Genomic DNA, 18,971 nt, shown 5'->3' on the forward strand with positions numbered 1-18,971 from the left:
AAACCCCCCAGTTCCTCCCATTGCCCACTGATCCCAGTTAAGATCAACCCATGCCCCTTACTCTGTGGGAATCTGTCCCTGTCCCCTTGCAGCCTTGTGTCCCACCATGCACACCCTTCCTGACTGCTTCCAGCAACAGGAGGCCTCCTTGCTTCTCCTGCTTTGGGACATGTGTGTGACTGCTCCCTCCACCTAAGATGCTCTTCTCCCAGATCACCGAATGGCCACTTCCTTACCTCACTCACCCCTCTGCTCCAATGCCATCTCCTCAAGATGGCTCCCCCAGCCACCTTATCTAAGACAGCAGGCCCACCCCCACCGCCCTGCCTGTCATTGTCCACCTTCATTTTCCTTCCTAGCCTGATCACCACTGGATGGTTTCAGTGAATATCTTTAGTTGCCTATGTGCCTGTTGCCTGGTCCACACTGGAGCACAAGCTCCACGAGGCCGGGGGACTTGTTTGCTTTGTTCTGATGTGAGCATAGAGCCCTGCACTCATGACTATTTGTTGATTGAATGAATGCTCTTGGCCAAGGGGGAAGGACAGTTTGTGAACGTCACACACTGATACCCTTGCAGGGCTGTGTTGCCACATGAGGGAGTGTGTGGGGGTGGGGGTGGCTGTGCTCCTTCCCTAGGGCCACTGCACACACTCCACAGCTTCCCAGACAAACCCACCGGGGCTGTGCTAGTTAAGTCTGCAGGCTTCTCCTGTTCAGGGATTCTCCTTTGCAGCCACAGGTAAGCTCAGCTTCCCCTTTGTGGTTTAAGTCTTTGATTCCCCACGCCTATGTCTTTGCTAAAGCAGTTTCTTTCCCCTAGAATAGCTCCTGTTCCGCCCCGACTCCCCCAGCCCACGAAGCAACACCTCCCCCCACTGCCACTTTCCATGCCTGCTTGGCAAAATCATGCCCCTATTTCAACAACTGGCTCAAATTTCTAACACTTTTCTAGCCCCCACCCTGAAGTTTTGTTGAGTTTTTTTTTTTAATTTCCACAACCAGAAATTAACTTCCTAACTTCTGGCCATCAGAATGCTCTATTGGTACTGCTCCTATGACATGTATCATGATTCATTCAATTAAACAAAGATTGAGCACCTATTATGGATCAATTTCTTTACTGAGTGTGAAGGCTCAAAGAAGAGGACAAAGCTACTCTCTTTAACGTGGCCACCAATAGTTACAGTCACTTACTGCTACTGAGCATTTGCTATGTGCCAGGCACTGTCAAAGTGCTTTATGTGGTTTACCTGGTTATCTAATTTTTTTTCTTTTTGTTTTTTTTGAGACAGGGTCTTGCTCTGCCATCCAGGCTGGAGTGCAGTGGCGCGATCTCAGCTCACTGCAACCTCTGCCTCCCGGGTTCATGCGATTCTCTTGCCTCAACCTCCTGAGTAGTTGGTGTTACAGATGTGTGCCACCATGCCCAGCTAATTTTTGTATTTTCAGTAGAGACAGTGTTTCGCTATGTTGGCCAGACTGGTCTCAAACTCCTGTGCTCAAGTGATCTGCCTGCATCGGCCCCCAAAGTGCTGGGATTACAAAGTGCTGGGTGAACTACAGCATCTGGCCCATTGTTATTTAATTTAATTTGCCCAATATTCCACTGGGATATTTACCAAGGGGAAAAAAGAAAACTGACTCAGAGAGATAGAGTAGCTTGTCTAAGTTTGCACAGCTATTAATGAAGATGCTGGAGTTTGAACCTGGGTAGTTTGGTTCCCAAATCCCACACTTAATTCATTAGGCTAAACTACCAGGTGATGTCATGAAGCTATGTATTTATTTTAAGTCATTCATTCACTGAAGAACAGTTCCTGAGCAACCTGTATGTGTTAAGCACTTTGTGTGGCTTCTTCACAGAGGAGGTGACATTTTGACAGAGACTTGAAGGATGAGTAGAGTTTTCATGGTTCATAAAGGAGGGGCCGGGCGCAGTGGCTCACGCCTATAATCCCAGCACTTTGGGAGGCTGAGGCAGGCAGATCACTTGAGGCCAGGAGTTAGAGACCAGCATAGCCAACATGGTGAAATTCCATCTTTACTAAAAATACAAAAAATTAGCCAGGCGTGGTGGCATGCATCTGTGGTCCCAGCTACTCGGGGGGCTGAGGTGGGAGAATTGCTTGAATTCGGGAGGTGGAGGCTGCAGTGAGCCAAAACGGTGCCACTGCTCTCCAGCCTGGGCAACAGAGCAAGACTCTGTCTCAAAAAAAAAAGAAAAAAAAAGAAGAGAAAAAAAAAAAGGAATGAAGGGAAGGACATTCAGCTTTCAGGTAGAGGGGAAGGCATAAGCTATGGCACACAAAGAAGAAAATTCCTGATGGAGAAATGGTGACAAGCCTTCGTTCTTTGACAGGAAAGATGGCAATAAGGCTTCATCTCACAGGCTAGCTTGTGTTGATTGGGGGTGGCTGCCTAGAACATGGTGTTGAGTAGGATTCTGAGGATGAGCCCGTACTTACTGAGAAAGAGTGCCATGTCCATCAGTTACTGTCTGCCATGGAGTGGAAATGTGGACTAGCAGCATGCTTGCTGTAGTTTATTTTCCAAGACACAATCTCAGGTGTGAGATGGACAATTCAAGAAGTAAGACTAGATAAGCAGGTTAGGAACACTCTTGAAAGGTTCTTAAGTGCCCTAATGTCTAGCTTTATGAACATTTCTCTGATCTTCCCTCTTAAATAAGAAACTCTGGGGCAACATGGTAGTTTTTTTCTTCTCCACTCTCTTTTCCTTTCACTAAAAATGCATTCTCATCTTCAGATCCAATGGACTGGAAGTATGATTTTTTTTATAACAAAATTTCATTACAACAAAATGATTGAAAGTTAAGTCAGGTGCTGGAACCAGCCTTGACTTGTCTTTGTGGAAAAAAGGGTTTATACAGCAGGACTATTCAAGTCAATGTCATGATAGTACTTTTAGTAGTTATAAACTATATATTTGGCTTTAAAAAAAAACAGACCTAATTCCTTTTTTTCCACTTAATCATGGTAGTCTGAATTTTTCAGTAATAACACTAATTAATGCCTAGCATCTGCATTCCCCTTTATGATTTTCAAAACACTTTTTTCATGCACATTGTCTCATTTAATCCTCATAATAGTTCAGTGGGAAAAATAGTGTTATTCTGAACCTTTCTTTAACAAAGAGGAAAACCGAGGCTCAGGGAGTTTGTTTAACTGGAGTCCAGACTTCCTGATTCTTTTGACTTTGCTATGCCGCCTCTCTGAAATATGCTAATACAGTCCTAACCCAGGTTCTAAATTAGAAAGAATACTTTTTTTAAAGTTGAATTTTTATCGATGTGAATCATCCTGTTTCCTTCACCCACTGGACTTTGTGTCTTTGAAGCGGATTGGGCAGCCTCGGAGGCCGAGGGTGGGGAGGCCTTGGGATGTAGCTGGCTCCTTCTATCTGCCTGCCCGGAAGTGCTCAGAGCTTTTGTTCTCTTCTTTCGTCGACAAAAAAGTAATACGTGTACACGGTAACAATAAAAAAAAATTTAAATAGTGTGAAACGGTTTAGGGGAACTAGTAAGTTTCCACACCCCTCCCCCTTGAATCTTCTGGTCCTTTTCCCAGAAGTAAATTCATTAGCAACAGTTTCTTGTGTCTCCTTCTAGAAATGTTCTCTGCACATACAAGCGTTAAGTTGTGTCCCGTTCTCTTCCTGCACAAATGAGAGGATTCTAGAAACGGACCTGCGCTCATTAACAATACGGTAGATTTTTCTGTACCAGGACATGCTGCCGACCTCATTCTTTTCAGCAGCTCCTTAGCATTGCATCGCCTGACAGACCATAATTTATTTAACCCATCTTTTGCTGATGGTCATGCTGTTGCTTTTAGCCACAAGGCTTCACTGAGCATCCTTGTACATGTATCTTTGTGCATGTTTATAAGCACGTTTGGAGGATAAATTACTAGGAGTAGAACTGGTTTTATTCTTAAGATTCCTGTCATCAAATGTTCCACAGACTTCCTCAGGAACCTGCCTCACTGCCTGGTGTCCTTTCTGGAGGAAGTTCTGACCTAAATCATATCTGCTAGAAAATCGAGTTTTTATTCTCAGGCTTTGGCTTTAAAGAAAATTAAACACCTTATTGGCCACTGGCTTTTGAATGTCTTGTGTTTGGAAAGCGTTACTGAGCTGCCTGTGCTCTGGCTTTATTTCTCCAGGTTGAGAAGTCTTCGCTTCTTTCCCCGCAGACTCTGCTTACAGACTGGTAGTCATTGCGATTCCTTGCATTGAGACCATCTTCAGCTTCTCCAAGGGTGGGCTGATGATCTCAGTGGCTTCATTGCTGTGTGTCTGAAGCACCTCTGGAGTGGGGTTTTGTTGCGTGGAAGTGTTACCTTTTCCCGAGCAAGGAATCCGTATCAGGGTTCTGATCACTCAGCTAAATTAGGGAATGGGCTACATAGTCGTCCCTTAACCTCACCTGATCCGGGGATGAGATTTAAAATATTAACAATCAGTGAGGGTGGGGGGCCTTGGTGAACCCCAGTGGGTGCTAGCCTTAGTGCTGAAGCTGGCTCCAGAGGCTGCTGCTGGGCCAGGCTCTAACTTGAAGAAGGGGCCAGGGTGGGTGGTGGGTCCTTGGAGGTTCCAGGTGACATCAAGTATCAAACCACAATAGAAATATTTCAGTGTTTGAGCAACCAGTATATCCGCACAGGGGCACACCTACTGAATATCAGCCGAGGTTCTTTCTGGGAGGACTTTTGAGAAGAAAAGCCCATTGGTTTGCAGTGGGAAAGCCAGGTTTGAGTCATATCAGGGCTTCTTACCAGCTATGAAATCTTCAATAAGACACTCAGTACTTTTCATGTCTCCAAATGAAGGGGTTTGCACCATATAATATCTGTTGCCTCTTCTTGCTCTAAAATTTGAGGCAATAATACAAGCAAAACAGCAAAGTGTTCCTAACATCAACTGTTTTCCTGGCATTCTACATTTATGTCTTAATTATGTCTTTTTTTGTTTGTTTGTTTAACCTCAGCTCTTCATGCAAAATAAGCTAAAGAAATGAATTTGGGGAAAGGATTTGAAAGAAGAAAGGTCATTATTTGGCTTACGCAGTGTGATGCACATTATAGAACTGTGAACAGTACTAGGAGGAAGGGAGACAGGTTCAAATCCTGACCTGGCCACACCTATATTCATTCATTCATCAAATATTTATGGGGTCTTTATCAAGTACTGCACACTGTTCTAGGCTCTGGGGATGGAATAGTGAATAAGTAAGGCCCCTGCTTTAATGAGTACATTCTAGAGGCAAGCAGTAAACTTCTTTGGACCTAAGTTTTCCTACCTGTTAATTATTTAGTGGTGGATGGCACTGGTACTGTTTCTCCGCATTCCACTGCCCATGACAAGACATCACTAGTCAATTATAGCATTGCATGCAGCCATAATCAGTTATAAACAATAGACCTATATGTTATCCTGAGATAAATAACATATCCTTTATGTTATTCAGATGAATTTTAAAGTCTTCTCCGGCTCCAAAATTCATTCTTGTTCATTACTTCTAATTGTAATCGAAAGACAGTATCATACTGAGGGCAAACTGCCTAGGACCCCAAATTATACATGTAGTGAAGCTACAGATTTGAAAGAAAACTACCATTACTTTGGTTTTGTTGGGTACAAATAGTATGTGTTCTTGTAAAATTATTTTAGATCTTTGGGTCTGAGCTTTTTCCTTCAAAATCTGTTGCAGCCAGTTCTCCCATTTGACCTGCTTTATTTTGGTCTTTGGACAGGGGAGAGCTCATTGTCATTCACTTTTAACTCTTTCCACTTTAGAAACCTCCTTTATGAAGCTTCTTTATATTGGAGTCAGGTTGGGCAGAACTGAATCCCATTTGTTTTGACAAATGTTTCCACTGCACACTAGATCACTCAACAGCCATCACCAGCAGAAGGCTTCCTAGGGGTCTAATGTGGCCATCTGGTCTCTTCTGCTCCACTCAACATAGTGGAAGCCAAACCAAAGTTGAGCTGATGTCAACTTCCTTGGTGAATTTTTCCTTCAGATTCCAAAGAAAACCTTTGCAGTACTTCCACTTCTCACCCCTCTTACAACCCCCATAATAGACCAGCAAGTCCAGTTGGCCCAAATTGAGCTCATTTTGAAAAACAAAGGATTTAAGTGCTTCTGTTGAAACTGATAACTCCACTCTTTTGGATTTCCAAATGCATCTCTACCTGTAACAAAGCATGTAGATTTCTGACTACTAGGGAGAAATTGGCTTATTTAATCCTATTAAATATATACACAAGGGCCTGAGATTCTAAAAACTGCTCTTGCGATTTCCAAATTGTTGTAAACCAGAGGTACCTCTCTATATAATAAAACTTTTTATTTCCTTTGGGAAATGAGAGCTGCGATGTCCAGCATCCTAGGCTGAAGCCTCCAAAATTTGTGCCAATATTGGTATTTGGTGAATTGCACGTAAATCAACTCTTCTCTCTCCAAGAAACGCAGGAAAATAGACTGTTTCCACCATTTAATCATGAATGTCTAAACTAAGGAGCATTTTAAGCAGAAGAAAAGTATCCTTTTTTTTTTTTTGAGACGGAGTCTTGCTCTGTCGCCCAGTTTGGAATGCAGTGGTGCCATCTCAGCTCACGACAACCTCCGCCTTCTGGCTTCAAGCAATTCTCTTGCCTCAGCCTCCCGAGTAGCTGGGATTACAGGCACACACTCCCATGGCCTGCTAATTTTTTTTTTGTATTTTTAGTAGAGATAGGGTTTCACCATGTTGACCAGACTGGTCTCGAACTCCTGACCTCAAGTGATCCACCCGCCTTGGCCTCCCAAAGTGCTGAAATTACAGGTGTGAGCCACCATGCCCAGCCAAGAAACGTATTCTTATACGTAGGTTGAGTTAAGTGGATTCTCTTTTCTTCAGTTGGGGAGAATATGGAAAACCAAAAACTCATACTTAGGCTTGTTGAAAGCGGTAGGTATTAAATATAGATGAAATAACTCAGTTCTCCTTTTAAGATTTGTTATGAACATCCTTATGGTTTTTGGGTTATAGAGAAGAATTCTTTTGTGTTTGTGAAATAAAATGGAAGACCTTCCAATGTTAAGGTATCTGGTTAGTAATTTTTATGTAGGGTAGTATGTTGAATTTACTGCAAAAAGTTTGCACAGAAGAAAAAAAAAACTGCAATTTTAAGAGTATGGATTCTGAAACCAAAGAGCTTGAGTTTGAATGCCAGCTCCATCTCTTATTTAACCCTCTCTGATGCTCAGTTTTTAATCTGTTAAATGGGGATAATAAAAGAACCTATTTCATAGTTTGTTGTGAAATGAAGTGAGATTATCCCTGAATCGTGCTTAGCATATTGCCCGTGTACACTAAATATTAGTTACTATTTTGGCAACCACGCCTCTGTTTTCTCATCTGTAGACTGGGGATAATAATGAAAATTAAATGAACAAATTTATGTAGCATGTTTACAGAAATGTCAGGACCATAGTGAGAACTACGAAAGTGTTAACTTACTGCTATAACACAAATTCAGATGCTTTTCTTAGCATTCAGAGGGCAGGGTGTGAAATGGTTATGAACACAGAAGCCTGAGTTCAGAACCTGAATTGTGGTTCTATCACTTATTAACTTTGTGAACTTAGCCTCGGGCTTTTCGTCTGCAGAATGGAACTAATAATAGAATCTACTTCACGGAGTTGTTATGAAAAGTAATTGACATGGTCTCTGTAAAGTGCTTAGCATGGTGCTTGGCGTATATTCAACAGATGTTTGCTGGTATTTTTAGGGTATCTCACTTAAATGTTTGATTGGAGCTCAGCAGAGGCTTTCAGGATGAATGCGATTTGGGAAGGAATGTTTTTCTGGATATAATTGAAAGGGAGCCGTTTTGCTGTTTGCAGATGTGGTTGCCCTGCTTGGCTTTCCTTACGCCTCCAGTGGAGAAAACACAGGCATTGTCAAGAAGTTCCCGAGGTTTCAAAACCGAGAGCTGGAGGCCACTCGACGCCAGCGGATGGATTACCCAGTGTAAGGATGGGTAGTAGAAGGGAGCTGGTTGGGAGGTGCTTGTTTTATTTGAGGACCAGGGCAGGCTAGTGGAAGAACTCCTTAGGAGGACATACCATGGTAAGGTGTTTTGCAAAAATGTTGAGATCTCCGTGGCTTAGACAGAATTGGTGGACCTGAAAACCTCAAATGAGTCTTGAATTATCCTTGCATTTAACAATCCTCAATTTGCCTTAGCCTCCTTCCATGACATGAGTAGACAGCAAGGTGTTGAAGCCTGAGGCCCTGCAAGGTCTCAGGTGCAGCCAGCCAAAGCCAGCACAGATTGCAGCCTTGGCTTTGCCTTTGTGTCGTGGAAGATTGGACGAGCTGTTTGAAATCTCACAACTTCTGATCTCCTCCATTGATTTCAGCAAGACCCAGATATATGTTTTTTTTTTGTTTTTTTTTTTTCCTGCTGCTGAATCGAAGATGCTGAAAATGGTTCCTGGTTCACCTCAGACCAGATGGATTTAGCAGAGTGATTTAATTCTTCCCATGCTGCTGGCTGTAGAAAGATCTTGAGTCACTTTACCGAGCGTATGTTCTTGCTAAGCTTCCTTGTAATAACTTATCTTCATGAGCTTGCTCAGCTGGGTGGGGTCAGGAGGGAGCTGTGTGGCACCATCTGTTTGCATATCATACCACTGATTTTGAGGCCAGATTATAAAGACCAGAAAGGAATTCTTTGTGTGTATCTGCAAAGAACCTGGGGTCACTGTCACTTTAACCCAAACTGTAAATTGGTTACTGGGGTAGATGAAGAGAAATCAATGCATTCATTTTGACCTCGATCCACGTTTCACATACAAAATGCAATCATTCCCACTTCCTCGTCTTTGAACTACTGGTCAGTAGCACTGTGTGCGGTATCAAGGGATGTTCAGCAAGTCTTTTCTGACTGATTGATGGATCACATATCTTGGCTAAATGTGTCCTAGTTAAGTTGGCTACCGTTATTTTATCCTCACTCCACAAGTCACAGATGTACAATATTTTTTTTGACTAAAATAGCCCCAGTCCAGGAATGGGATAATTAGATTAATTGTTCTGTATTGGCCAGCCAGGACCGTGATACTGAATAACGTAATCTGAGCATGAAAATAGCATATATGTGTCCCTGTTATCTCGTAGTGATGCCATTTGTAGATGATTACATTTTTCTACCTTATGGCTTTTATCCGTGAAAGGAAAAAAATTGCTTAAAAGGCTCTAATTATGTTTTTTCTTTTAATCATAGAAATTAAAATAGCTTCTTATCAAATCACCTCTTATTAAAATCCAGATTTTTAAAATCTATGTCTGACTTTGTAAGCCTTAATCAAGAATTCAAATAGGAGGCATGTGAGATTCTCAAAGAGGCACAGAAACAGAGTTTTTGGTGCAAGGTAGAAAGTCTGCTAGTTCTGTACAATGAAGCTTAACTCCTCTCTTTTGCAGTTACTATAACTACCTCCTTTGTTTCAAAAATCAGGCTTTGCAAGCTGATCTCCCTTGATGAACGCGAAGGCAAATTCATCCCTTCATTGGAAAGAAAGCAATTTACTTGGTCATTGTTAACCATAATTACCTGTTCTTGGATGATATCAATCTGCAGAATTTTTTTCCCCCTCACTCTTATAGGTTTACTGTTTCATTGTGGCTTTATTTACTCCATTATTGCAAGGCCAACCTCTGTGGGATTCTGTACTTTGTTGACTCTAATGAGATGTACGGCACACCTTCTGTATTTCTTACGGAAGAGGGTGAGTATAAAACAGAACCTTTAAAACGATATTGTAATTTTTTGAAGCTCTGCCTCGTGACAGATATGTCTGTCTAGAATAAGGAAGATACTGTCAACGTGGCAGCCCAGCAAGAGCAATGGCTTCCAAATGTGGGCTGCAAATTTAACTGATTTTCCCGGAAGCTTAAACCCAATGTCTTATTTACAAAGAAATGCATTTATAAATGAGCGTTTGGGTTTTGCTTTGATTTGGGGGAGTCTTGTAGTTTCTTAGGACAGTTGTTGAAAAGGCCTAGCTACTTCACTCACTCTTAGATATTTTTTGGTCATTTTCATGTGCTCGAATTTTCCTTTTAGGCTACTTGCATATTCAGATGCATCTTGTCAAAGGGGAAGACCTTGCTGTAAAAACTAAATTCATCGTACCTTTGAAGGAGTGGTTTCGACTGGATATCTCTTTCAACGGAGGCCAGGTATCTGTATGCATGCTTCATCACACGCCATACGAGCATTTTCGCTTAAAGTTAAGCATTGCCATAAAGCCGGGGAGCAACAAAATCTGCAAAAGCAAATTTGTGGTAAATGATAGACTCTTTACAACTACACACTTGCTAAATCAAACTTTTATAGATGGAAGTTTAAATCATAAGGATCCCATCCCATTTAATTAACTTTTAAAGTGCTGCTTTTGACTGTAGGGTGAATGAATAAAGCATACAGGCAGTTCTATAGCCTTAGTGATCTGAGCAATTCAGTCCTTTTCTCCTGGGGAGATAGGCTTTGTGAAGATAAATGTTAAAACAATAATTGGCCATGTTTATATAGTGTTATCAGATCTACAACTTTTTTTTTAAGGAAATGGATTGGTTAGTTCAGCCAAGAAATGATTTGACTGCTTTTGGCAAGTGAAGCAATTGCTTATGTTTGGCATTAAACAGATCATAATAACCAACACACATAAGTGATAATTCAGGTGGGATGCAGTGTCTTTATCTACTTTTTAGTATAAAGCATTGTACGTAACTGCTTCAAACTCTCATAACATGAATTTTATGGATGATGGCAAATCTCTTGTTCTAATTGAAGACAGTTCTATTTCTCAATATACACAGTGCCGGTTTGCCACCTTTTTCTGGTTGCTTTGTTTTCTCATCAGCTTTTCCTATCGATCTGTGATTTTCCTGTAACAAAAGTGGAAGAGGCATTTTGTTTGTCTTGTGGATGAGATGATGCACAGTCTTCCCTTGGTGTTTAGTTTGATCACATTTCCTTTTTTTTCTGTAAAAGAAAAGAAATCAGGTCAGTCCTTGCTGCTTTCCTGAGAAAAGTCTGTAAAATGTGAGCTGGGATTCTTGGTATGTGTGTTTGTTTACTTACAAATGTTCAGTGACATAGTAGTGGTCCACATTTTAGCTTCCTAGCTTTGTGAGAATTATGGTGGCCATAATAGCCTGGTTGCTGCTTTCTCCTATGGAGAAGGTCAGCTGAGTGCCGTTGTCCCTGAGACAAGTATCAAATCATCAGAGCAGATTCACCAATCTTATTTTGCACCTGCTGTATGCAAGGCACTATGCTCGAGTTGCTTGTAGACTATTTATGGAAGTAACATTAAGGAGGTAAAGGACTGTTATAAAGTGAGCTTAATTGCCAGATGATAGCTGGTTGCGGTGGCTCACGCCTGTAATCCCAGCACTTTGGGAGGCCGATGTGGGTGGGTCACCTGACGTCAGGAGACCAGCCTGGCCAACATGGTGAAATCCTGTCTCTAGTAAAAATACAAAAAGTAACTGGGCGTGGTGTGCATGCCTATAATCCCACCTACTCGGGAGGCTGAGGTAGGAGACTTGTTTGAACCCGGGAGGTGGAGGTTGCAGTGAGCCGAGATGGCGCCACTGCACTCCAGCCTGGGTAACAGAGTGAGACTCTGTCTCGATAATAATAATAATAATTTAAAAATAATTAATTGCCAGATGATTTGTATTGAATCCTAAAAGGGAGATGGCATTTTATGCTGGGATGCTTAGGGAAGGTGTCACGAGAAGATTTATCTGGTTGGACAGGATTTAGATGGAGAAGGGAGAAGAGGGTATTTCAGCATATTATTGGGGGTTAGCAGACAAACCAGTTTGACTAGAGTAGAAATTTGTAGACTATAGAAAGCTAATAGAAGGGAAAAAATATGTCTTTATGAGTAGAATGTGGAGAATCTTGGATATCAGGGAATTTAGACATCAACTTGCAAGGTACCATAGAAGATTTTTGAGCAGAAGATTAAAAGTAGTCCTTTAATGAAGGAGATAAATTTAGTGGTGGAGTACATAGTTGAGTAAAGCAGGAGAGAAAGACCAGAGAAGTGGGGGCAAAAAATTTTTTTTGGTGTGTGTAGACTTTAGCCCATTTGTCCTTCTTCTTTCTATTCTATCTGGTCTAATATACATAGGTCCGAAACAACACATAATGCTTCCCACCCAAAATCCACCTCTGTGGTAGGACTACCATAGTCTGCCTTGACTGAATGTATAAATGACTTAAACGGTTGGTTTAGGCCAACAAGTGGCGTGAGTCATTTTCTTTTCTGTACCAACGTGTTGTATGCCTGAACTGGGTTGGTTTCTGGTGGGTTAGTTTGTCTTTCATATACCAAGTGTTGTAGCCACGTCTTTGAGACGCACCCTAGCACTTACTCTGTGGTGGCACTAGCAGAGTGTAAGTGGCCCCTTGAGTCCAGAGGCTTATGTTGGAGTCCAAGACATGAGAAGAGCCCATATGAGACAGCTAACAGCATTCATGACAAAAAATAGTGTCCCTGTTAAAATGAGAGTGATGATTCCAAGTGCTTAGGGAAAGGGAGGTGGGAACAGCAGTGCGTGAAGAACATACAACACCAATCTTGTTTTCCCCCCTAAGGCTCTCAAGGAATCAGAGCAAGATTTTAAACACTCCTTGTAGTATCATACATATTTCCTTGTCTTTCTACACAATGAGCTTTTAAGGACAAATACATCAAATGAGCCTTTGGCTTGGAGTTTGGAAGTATCAGAAACTTGGTGGAAACTGCATTGTAGATATTTTTAACCACATCAAGTCACATTTGGGGAAGTTAAATGTATGAAATCTTAAAATATGCACAGGGCTAGTAAACTGTTAATTTTATTTTTGCAGAAACTGATCAGGTAAAAGACTCTCCAACGCATATTATGAGTAATTTACACCAAGGACTGTATAGGTAATGTAGGGTGATGAGGCATAACTGATTCTTGTGTATCTCTCCCATCATAGATAGTAGTAACCACTAGCATTGGACAGGATTTGAAAAGCTACCACAATCAGACCATTAGGTAAGTGCGATTTTTCTTTTTATTCAACATTTGCCTGCATGAGGGTTAAGGAATCTTCATACTTTAGCCCTCAGCCCTGACGTTATTCCGCATCTCCTCACTCAGCTTTTCCAAGCATGGATTATTCTCTGCCCTGTAGCTAGTCTTTGTACTTTTTTTCCTACCATGCACAAACTCTTTCTGTTTCCCCCACAACCTTTTTTTCTAAGCAAGAAAAACTAGTCCTCTCTCAAGATCTCGTTGTATATTCTTCCTTTCATGGCACTTTATAATTCTTTTTCTTTGAAAATTATCTTCTATGAAGGATTCTGAAAAATAAATCAAAGTATTAATGTTGCTTATTGAGAATGGTTGGTAACTTTGGCCTCATATAAGACATAAAAGCAGACAGTCTTTATATTTATGTTTATAATCTGGATTTGAAATGTATGCAACTATTGATATTGGTGTCACTTTTCATCTTTATATAACCATTCTCTACAAGAGTTACAGAAGCTAAGAATTGAGTTTCTTGCCTGTGTTTCATAATTTTTTAATTTACTTCTACATCCACATATAATAGTGGATTTTATAGTGTCAGAACCGTGGGGCAACCTTCATTAGGAATTCAGGATACCTTGCCATAAGTAGATAATATATGTATATAGGTGGTGCCTGACCCAATGATGATTTGATTTGCAATTTTTTGACTTTACAATGGGTTTATCAGGGTAATAAATGCATTTCATACTAATGATACTTTCAACTTACAATGAGTTTATTAGGATGTAACCCCATTGTATGTCGAAGAACATCTGAAATTGAAGGCTTAAGAGCAAGTGTAGGCCAGGGGTGTTGGCTCATGCATGTAATCCCAGCACTTTGGGAGGCCAAGGCAGGTGGATCACTTGAGGCTACGAGTTTGAGACCAGCCTGGGCAACATGACGAAACTCTGTCTCTACTAAAAATACAAAAATTAGCTGAGCATGGTGGCACATGCCTGTAACCCCAGCTACGCGGGTGGCTGAGGCACAAGAATGGCTTGAACCCGGGAAGCAGAGGTTGCAGTGAGCCGAGATGGCGCCACTGCATTCCAGCCTGGAGACAGAGCAAGACTCCATCTTAAAATAAAAAATAAGCATAAAGCTCAGAAATAAAAATGACCAATTTTGAATGTATAATTTTAAAAAATGTATCAGGACTTTTAGGCACTTTGTCTGGGATGAGGAGTGGTTTATTCCTCGAGTCTGTTATTTCACCGCAGCAGAATGCTGCCTTTCCACACAGGCTGGGGATACGCAGGGTCCCACACAACCCAGATTCTCTTGGATTCTGATTATTAAAGAAAGGGAAGTAAAGAGGGGCAGAGACAGAAATAGAGGGCCATATATGCTACTAAAAAAAAAAAAAAAACAAACAAAAAAACTCCTGGCCTGGCCAGGCATTTTACAGGTGGTTCACACCTGTAATCCCAGCACTTCAGGAGGCCGAGGTGGGTGAATCACATGAGGCAAGGAGTTCAAGACCAGCCTGGCCAACATAGTGAAATTCCCATCTCTACTAAAAATTTAAAAAGTAGCCGGTCATGGTGGTGTGCACCTGTAATCCCAGCTACTTAAGGCTGAGGCACGAGAATTGCTTGAACCTGAGAGGTGGAGGTTGCAGTGAGCCAAGATCCCACCAAGGCACTCCAGCCTAGGTGACAGAGTGATACTCTGTCTTAACAAAAAAAAAAAAGAAAAGAAAAGATAAGAAAAGAAATGCAGAATCTTGGACTTTGCTCCAGAGCTTCTAAATCAGAATCTGCATTAAAAAACTAAAAAAAAAAAAAAAACAAAAAAAAATGAAAAAAAAAACCACTAAAAAAAAATTAAAACAAAAATTCCTGTTTTCATTTAAGTCCGACTGATTTCTTTTAGGCTCTGGGTGCATAGAACAATTCTTATTTTCATGGCTGGATTAAAGGATTAGAGTTTCATAGAAAGGCTAAAGAAGTGTTATTAGCCTGCAAAGAGAGGGTGCGGGTGGCTTAAGGGCTGCATTGAAACACAGCAGCTGAGGCCTAGGGAGAAAGCACGTGTCTTCAAGAGCACCGAGGTAGATTCGGATCAGCCAGAAGGCGTTCAATACATAGGAGTGTTGTTATATAACTGGTGGCTGGGGGATCTTCTCCGAAAAGTTCAAGGACAGCGAAGCCTGGGAGCTGTCTTTGGAGAAACAGATGATCTGAGTCTGCTTTGGAGATCAGATCTCCATGTTCTGTGAAGTGGGCTCTGGCCAGAAATTAAAGGTTTTGGTTTCAGGACATGAAGTCTAAAATAAGAGCTTCCCCTTTCTCCCCTGAAACCCACGTCCAGCTCCAGGACATTTTCGACAACTGGTTGAATTTCATAGGCCCCTTTTCGTTTCCTTTCCTTTCCAATCCTAGAGATCTAGAGGCTTATATGAGTGAATGGGAGACAGAGTGGCCACAGAATGATCCAGGGCTGGGGCTGGGGTGAGGCAAGTGAGCCTAAAACTTAAGGAGGTGCCAGAAAGCTCAGGGATTGCATTCGTTTATGGGCTGCCAGAACCAAGTGCCAAAACAAAGTGGCTTAAACAACAACAATGTATTATCTCAGTTTTAGAGGGCGGAGGTCCAGGATCGTAGGGCTGGCAGGGCCGTGCTCCCTGTGAAGGTGCGAGGGACAGATTTGCTCCCGGTCTCTCCTGGCTTCTGGTAGCTCCTTGGTTCATGGCAGCACAATTTCAGTCTTCACATGGCATCCTCCCCATGGGTGTGTCTGTGTCCAAATTTCCCTTTTTTATAAAGATGTCAGTCATATCGGGTTAGGGGCTCACCCTACTCCAGTGTCATCTCAATTTAAGTACTTACGTCTGCGATGACCCTATTTCCAAATAAGGTCACAATCTGAGGTGCTGGAGATTTGGACTTTGACATATGAATTTGGTGGGAGGAGGGGGCACACAATTTAACTCAACAGTAATCATGATAAATAACATATTAATATGATATTTTTAAAAATCAAAATGAATGCAGATAATCTATGATGAACAAAATATTAAAATTTTGAGTAAAGACATAATAAACATAGACATAGAAGAATCAAGGGATCAAGACTGATTTTGGGGTACACACCAACTCTACATCCCAATTGAAGCATTGAAGCAATTTCTTAGTAAAACTGGCAGTACTCCGGCCTGGCACAGTGGCTCACGCCTGTAATCCCAGCACTTTGGGAGGCTGAGGCAGGCAGATCACTTAAGTCCAGGAGTTTGAGACCAGGCTGGGCAACGTGGTGAAACCCCGACTCTACTAAAAATACAAAAATTAGCCAGGCGTGGTGGTGGGCTAATCCCAGCTACTCGGGAGGCTGAGGTGAAGGTTGTAGAGAGCCAAGATTGTGCCACTGCACTCCAGCCTGGGCAACAGAGTGAGACCCTGCCACAAAACAAACCAAAAAACAACAAAACAAAACAAAAAACCCAAAACAAACCAAAAAAGCTAGTGGTACTCAGACCCAGGAGTGCCCCTCCCCACCACCCCAGTTGCCCTGCCTGTACTCCTGAGACCTCCCTGTCAGAGAAATAAGCAGAGGTAAAGCTAGGCCCAGAGGGAGCTGTCCAGAGTCCCCCGAGGGTTCCTGTGGTCAAGCATTTGGAATCTCATCCCTGCCAGGAACCCCACTTTCAGAGTGGGCCAAGCCAGTGAACTAAACACCAGATATTTCCAGTTTACTGGTTATGGGTGTTCCCAGGCAAGGCTCTTACCCCTCCTTTTTATTTGTTCCTGTAACGTAAACATAATGATGGTTGTCCTACAAGGATAGTGTGAGAAGGTCGGGAATTAAGTGCTTGGGATGGCAGTGCAACACATAAATGAAAGGCTGCCAATAATACTCCATGACAGGTGACAGCTTCAGGCCTCTATAGTGTTAAATTCATTCACTCATTCAACACCTGTTCACTGAACACCTGTCACATGCCAGACACAGCACTCAACTCTGGGAATAAAATGATGAACACAAAGAATACAGACCCTGCCTTCATGGAGCTAAAATATCAAGCTGGTGAGACAAACAGAAAACAAATTCACAAATAAATTTAAATTTACAAGTTGTGGTGAGTGCTAGGAAGGAAACGGGTAAGGTAGCTTGAGGAGAACAAGTGGGTCAGAATTTAGACCAGGCCTGCCAGGCATGGTGGCTCATGCCTGTAATCCTAGCACTTTGGGAGGCTGAAGCAGGTGGATCATGAGGTCAAGAGATGGAGACCATCTGGCCAACATGGTGAAACCCCGTCTCTACTAAAAATACAAAAATTAGCTGGGCATGGTGGTGCACGCCTGTAGTCCAGGCTACTCGGGAGGCTGAGGCAGGAGAATCCCTTGAACCCAGGAGGCAGAGGTTGCAGTAGCCGAGATTGCGCCACTGCACTCCAGCCTGGCAACAGAGCAAGGCTCTGTCTCCAAAAAAAAAAAAAAGAAAAAAAATTTAGACCAGGCCCTGAAGAAGTAACATGTAAGATGATGTAAGATGATGGTTACTCTATGGGGCATGGGGGCAGCCAGTCTGAAGCTCTAAGTTCTCCTACCACAGAAACTTCAAGCTGGAGCTATTTCCTAATTCTGAGCGAGGCCTGTTTCACTACGTCGGTGATTCTTTCAGGCTACTGGTGCTCTGCGGTAATAAACCAGGGCACTCTCCTACGTCCAGATAAGAGTAAAGATAGTTTGCCAGCATGTCTCAGGTTTTCAAAAGGGGCTGACTTGGGCTTTGGAAGAGTCTAGCTCAGCTTTTATGTCAGTGAAATTGATGACCGTCAAACAGTGCACAGTACAAGGACTCTCCTGCAATCTTTGTGCAGACACTGAAAATTCTGCAGGAGAAAAATGCGAAGACACCAATGTACACGAAGACCAAGTTGGACAGATACCCTACTGCTTGACAATAATGACAATTTTAAAATTACGGTTTAGTGCCCTAGGGACCAAGTAATTTGTTTTTTGTTGAAAAGCTCAGTTGATGTAAGGATCCATTAAAACAGATAACTCCCTTAAACATTTTTTTCAATTAAAACATATTTATGTATATATTCATTTACCAATCTATCTAGATAGGGCCTTCTTTTGAGTACAAATCTAGAGATTAGAGTTTCCTGTGGGCTTTTTTCACACTTGTAAACAACACCCAATTTCTGTTTCTTCCAAATGAAAACAAAGACAGTTGTGGAAACAATCAGAGCCCACAAGCCATCCAGATTTTTCTCAATTTTTTTCAAGACATGTTACAACAAGGTTTTAGTAACCTCTGTTGCGTCTACCCAAAATAATCAACTAGTTTTTATAGAAAGAACAACTCTTTCTTTTTTTTTTTTTTTTTTGGGGGGTGGGGGGACGGAGTCTCACTCTGTCACCCAGACTGGAGTGCAGTGGCGCGATCTCGGCTCACTGCAAGCTCCGCCGCCTCCCGGGTTCACACCATTCTCCTGCCTCAGCCTCCCGAGTAGCTGAGACTACAGGCGCCCGCCATCACGCCCGGCTAATTTTTTTGTATTTTTAGTAGAGACGGGGTTTCACCGTGTTCGCCAGGATAGTCTCGATCTCCTGATCTCGTGATCCGCCCGCCTCAGCTTCCCAAAGTGCTGGGATTACAGGCGTGAGCCACCGCACCCGGCCGAGAACAACTCTTTCTTCCCCACTCATATTTTATTGAATTACATATTTAAGTAAATGGTACGATTAGCGTAAACATACTATTGGTATTAACTGGTTTGGGCTCAAGTGATCCCCCCACCTCGGCCTTCCAAAGTGCTGAGATTACAGGCATGAGCCACTGCACCAGGCCAACATTAACTGGTTTGAG

The 18,971-nt window shown here is 42.2% G+C and overlaps 1 protein-coding gene across 2 annotated transcripts in view; it reads left to right on the top strand.

The window, feature by feature from the left end:
- The window catches only part of LOC105487824 (SEL1L family member 3), a 117,088-nt gene that overhangs the window by 20,489 nt on the left and 77,628 nt on the right, over positions 1-18,971 (top strand). For both annotated transcript variants that reach the window (XM_011751441.3, XM_011751440.3), the window contains exons 3-6: positions 7,919-8,045; positions 9,687-9,808; positions 10,147-10,262; positions 13,069-13,127. In XM_011751441.3, the coding sequence (XP_011749743.1) occupies positions 7,919-8,045; positions 9,687-9,808; positions 10,147-10,262; positions 13,069-13,127 (424 nt within the window). The remainder of the gene's footprint in view (positions 1-7,918; positions 8,046-9,686; positions 9,809-10,146; positions 10,263-13,068; positions 13,128-18,971) is intronic.

The sequence above is a fragment of the Macaca nemestrina genome, chromosome 3 (assembly GCF_043159975.1).
Source record: "Macaca nemestrina isolate mMacNem1 chromosome 3, mMacNem.hap1, whole genome shotgun sequence".
NCBI lineage: Eukaryota > Metazoa > Chordata > Mammalia > Primates > Cercopithecidae > Macaca > Macaca nemestrina.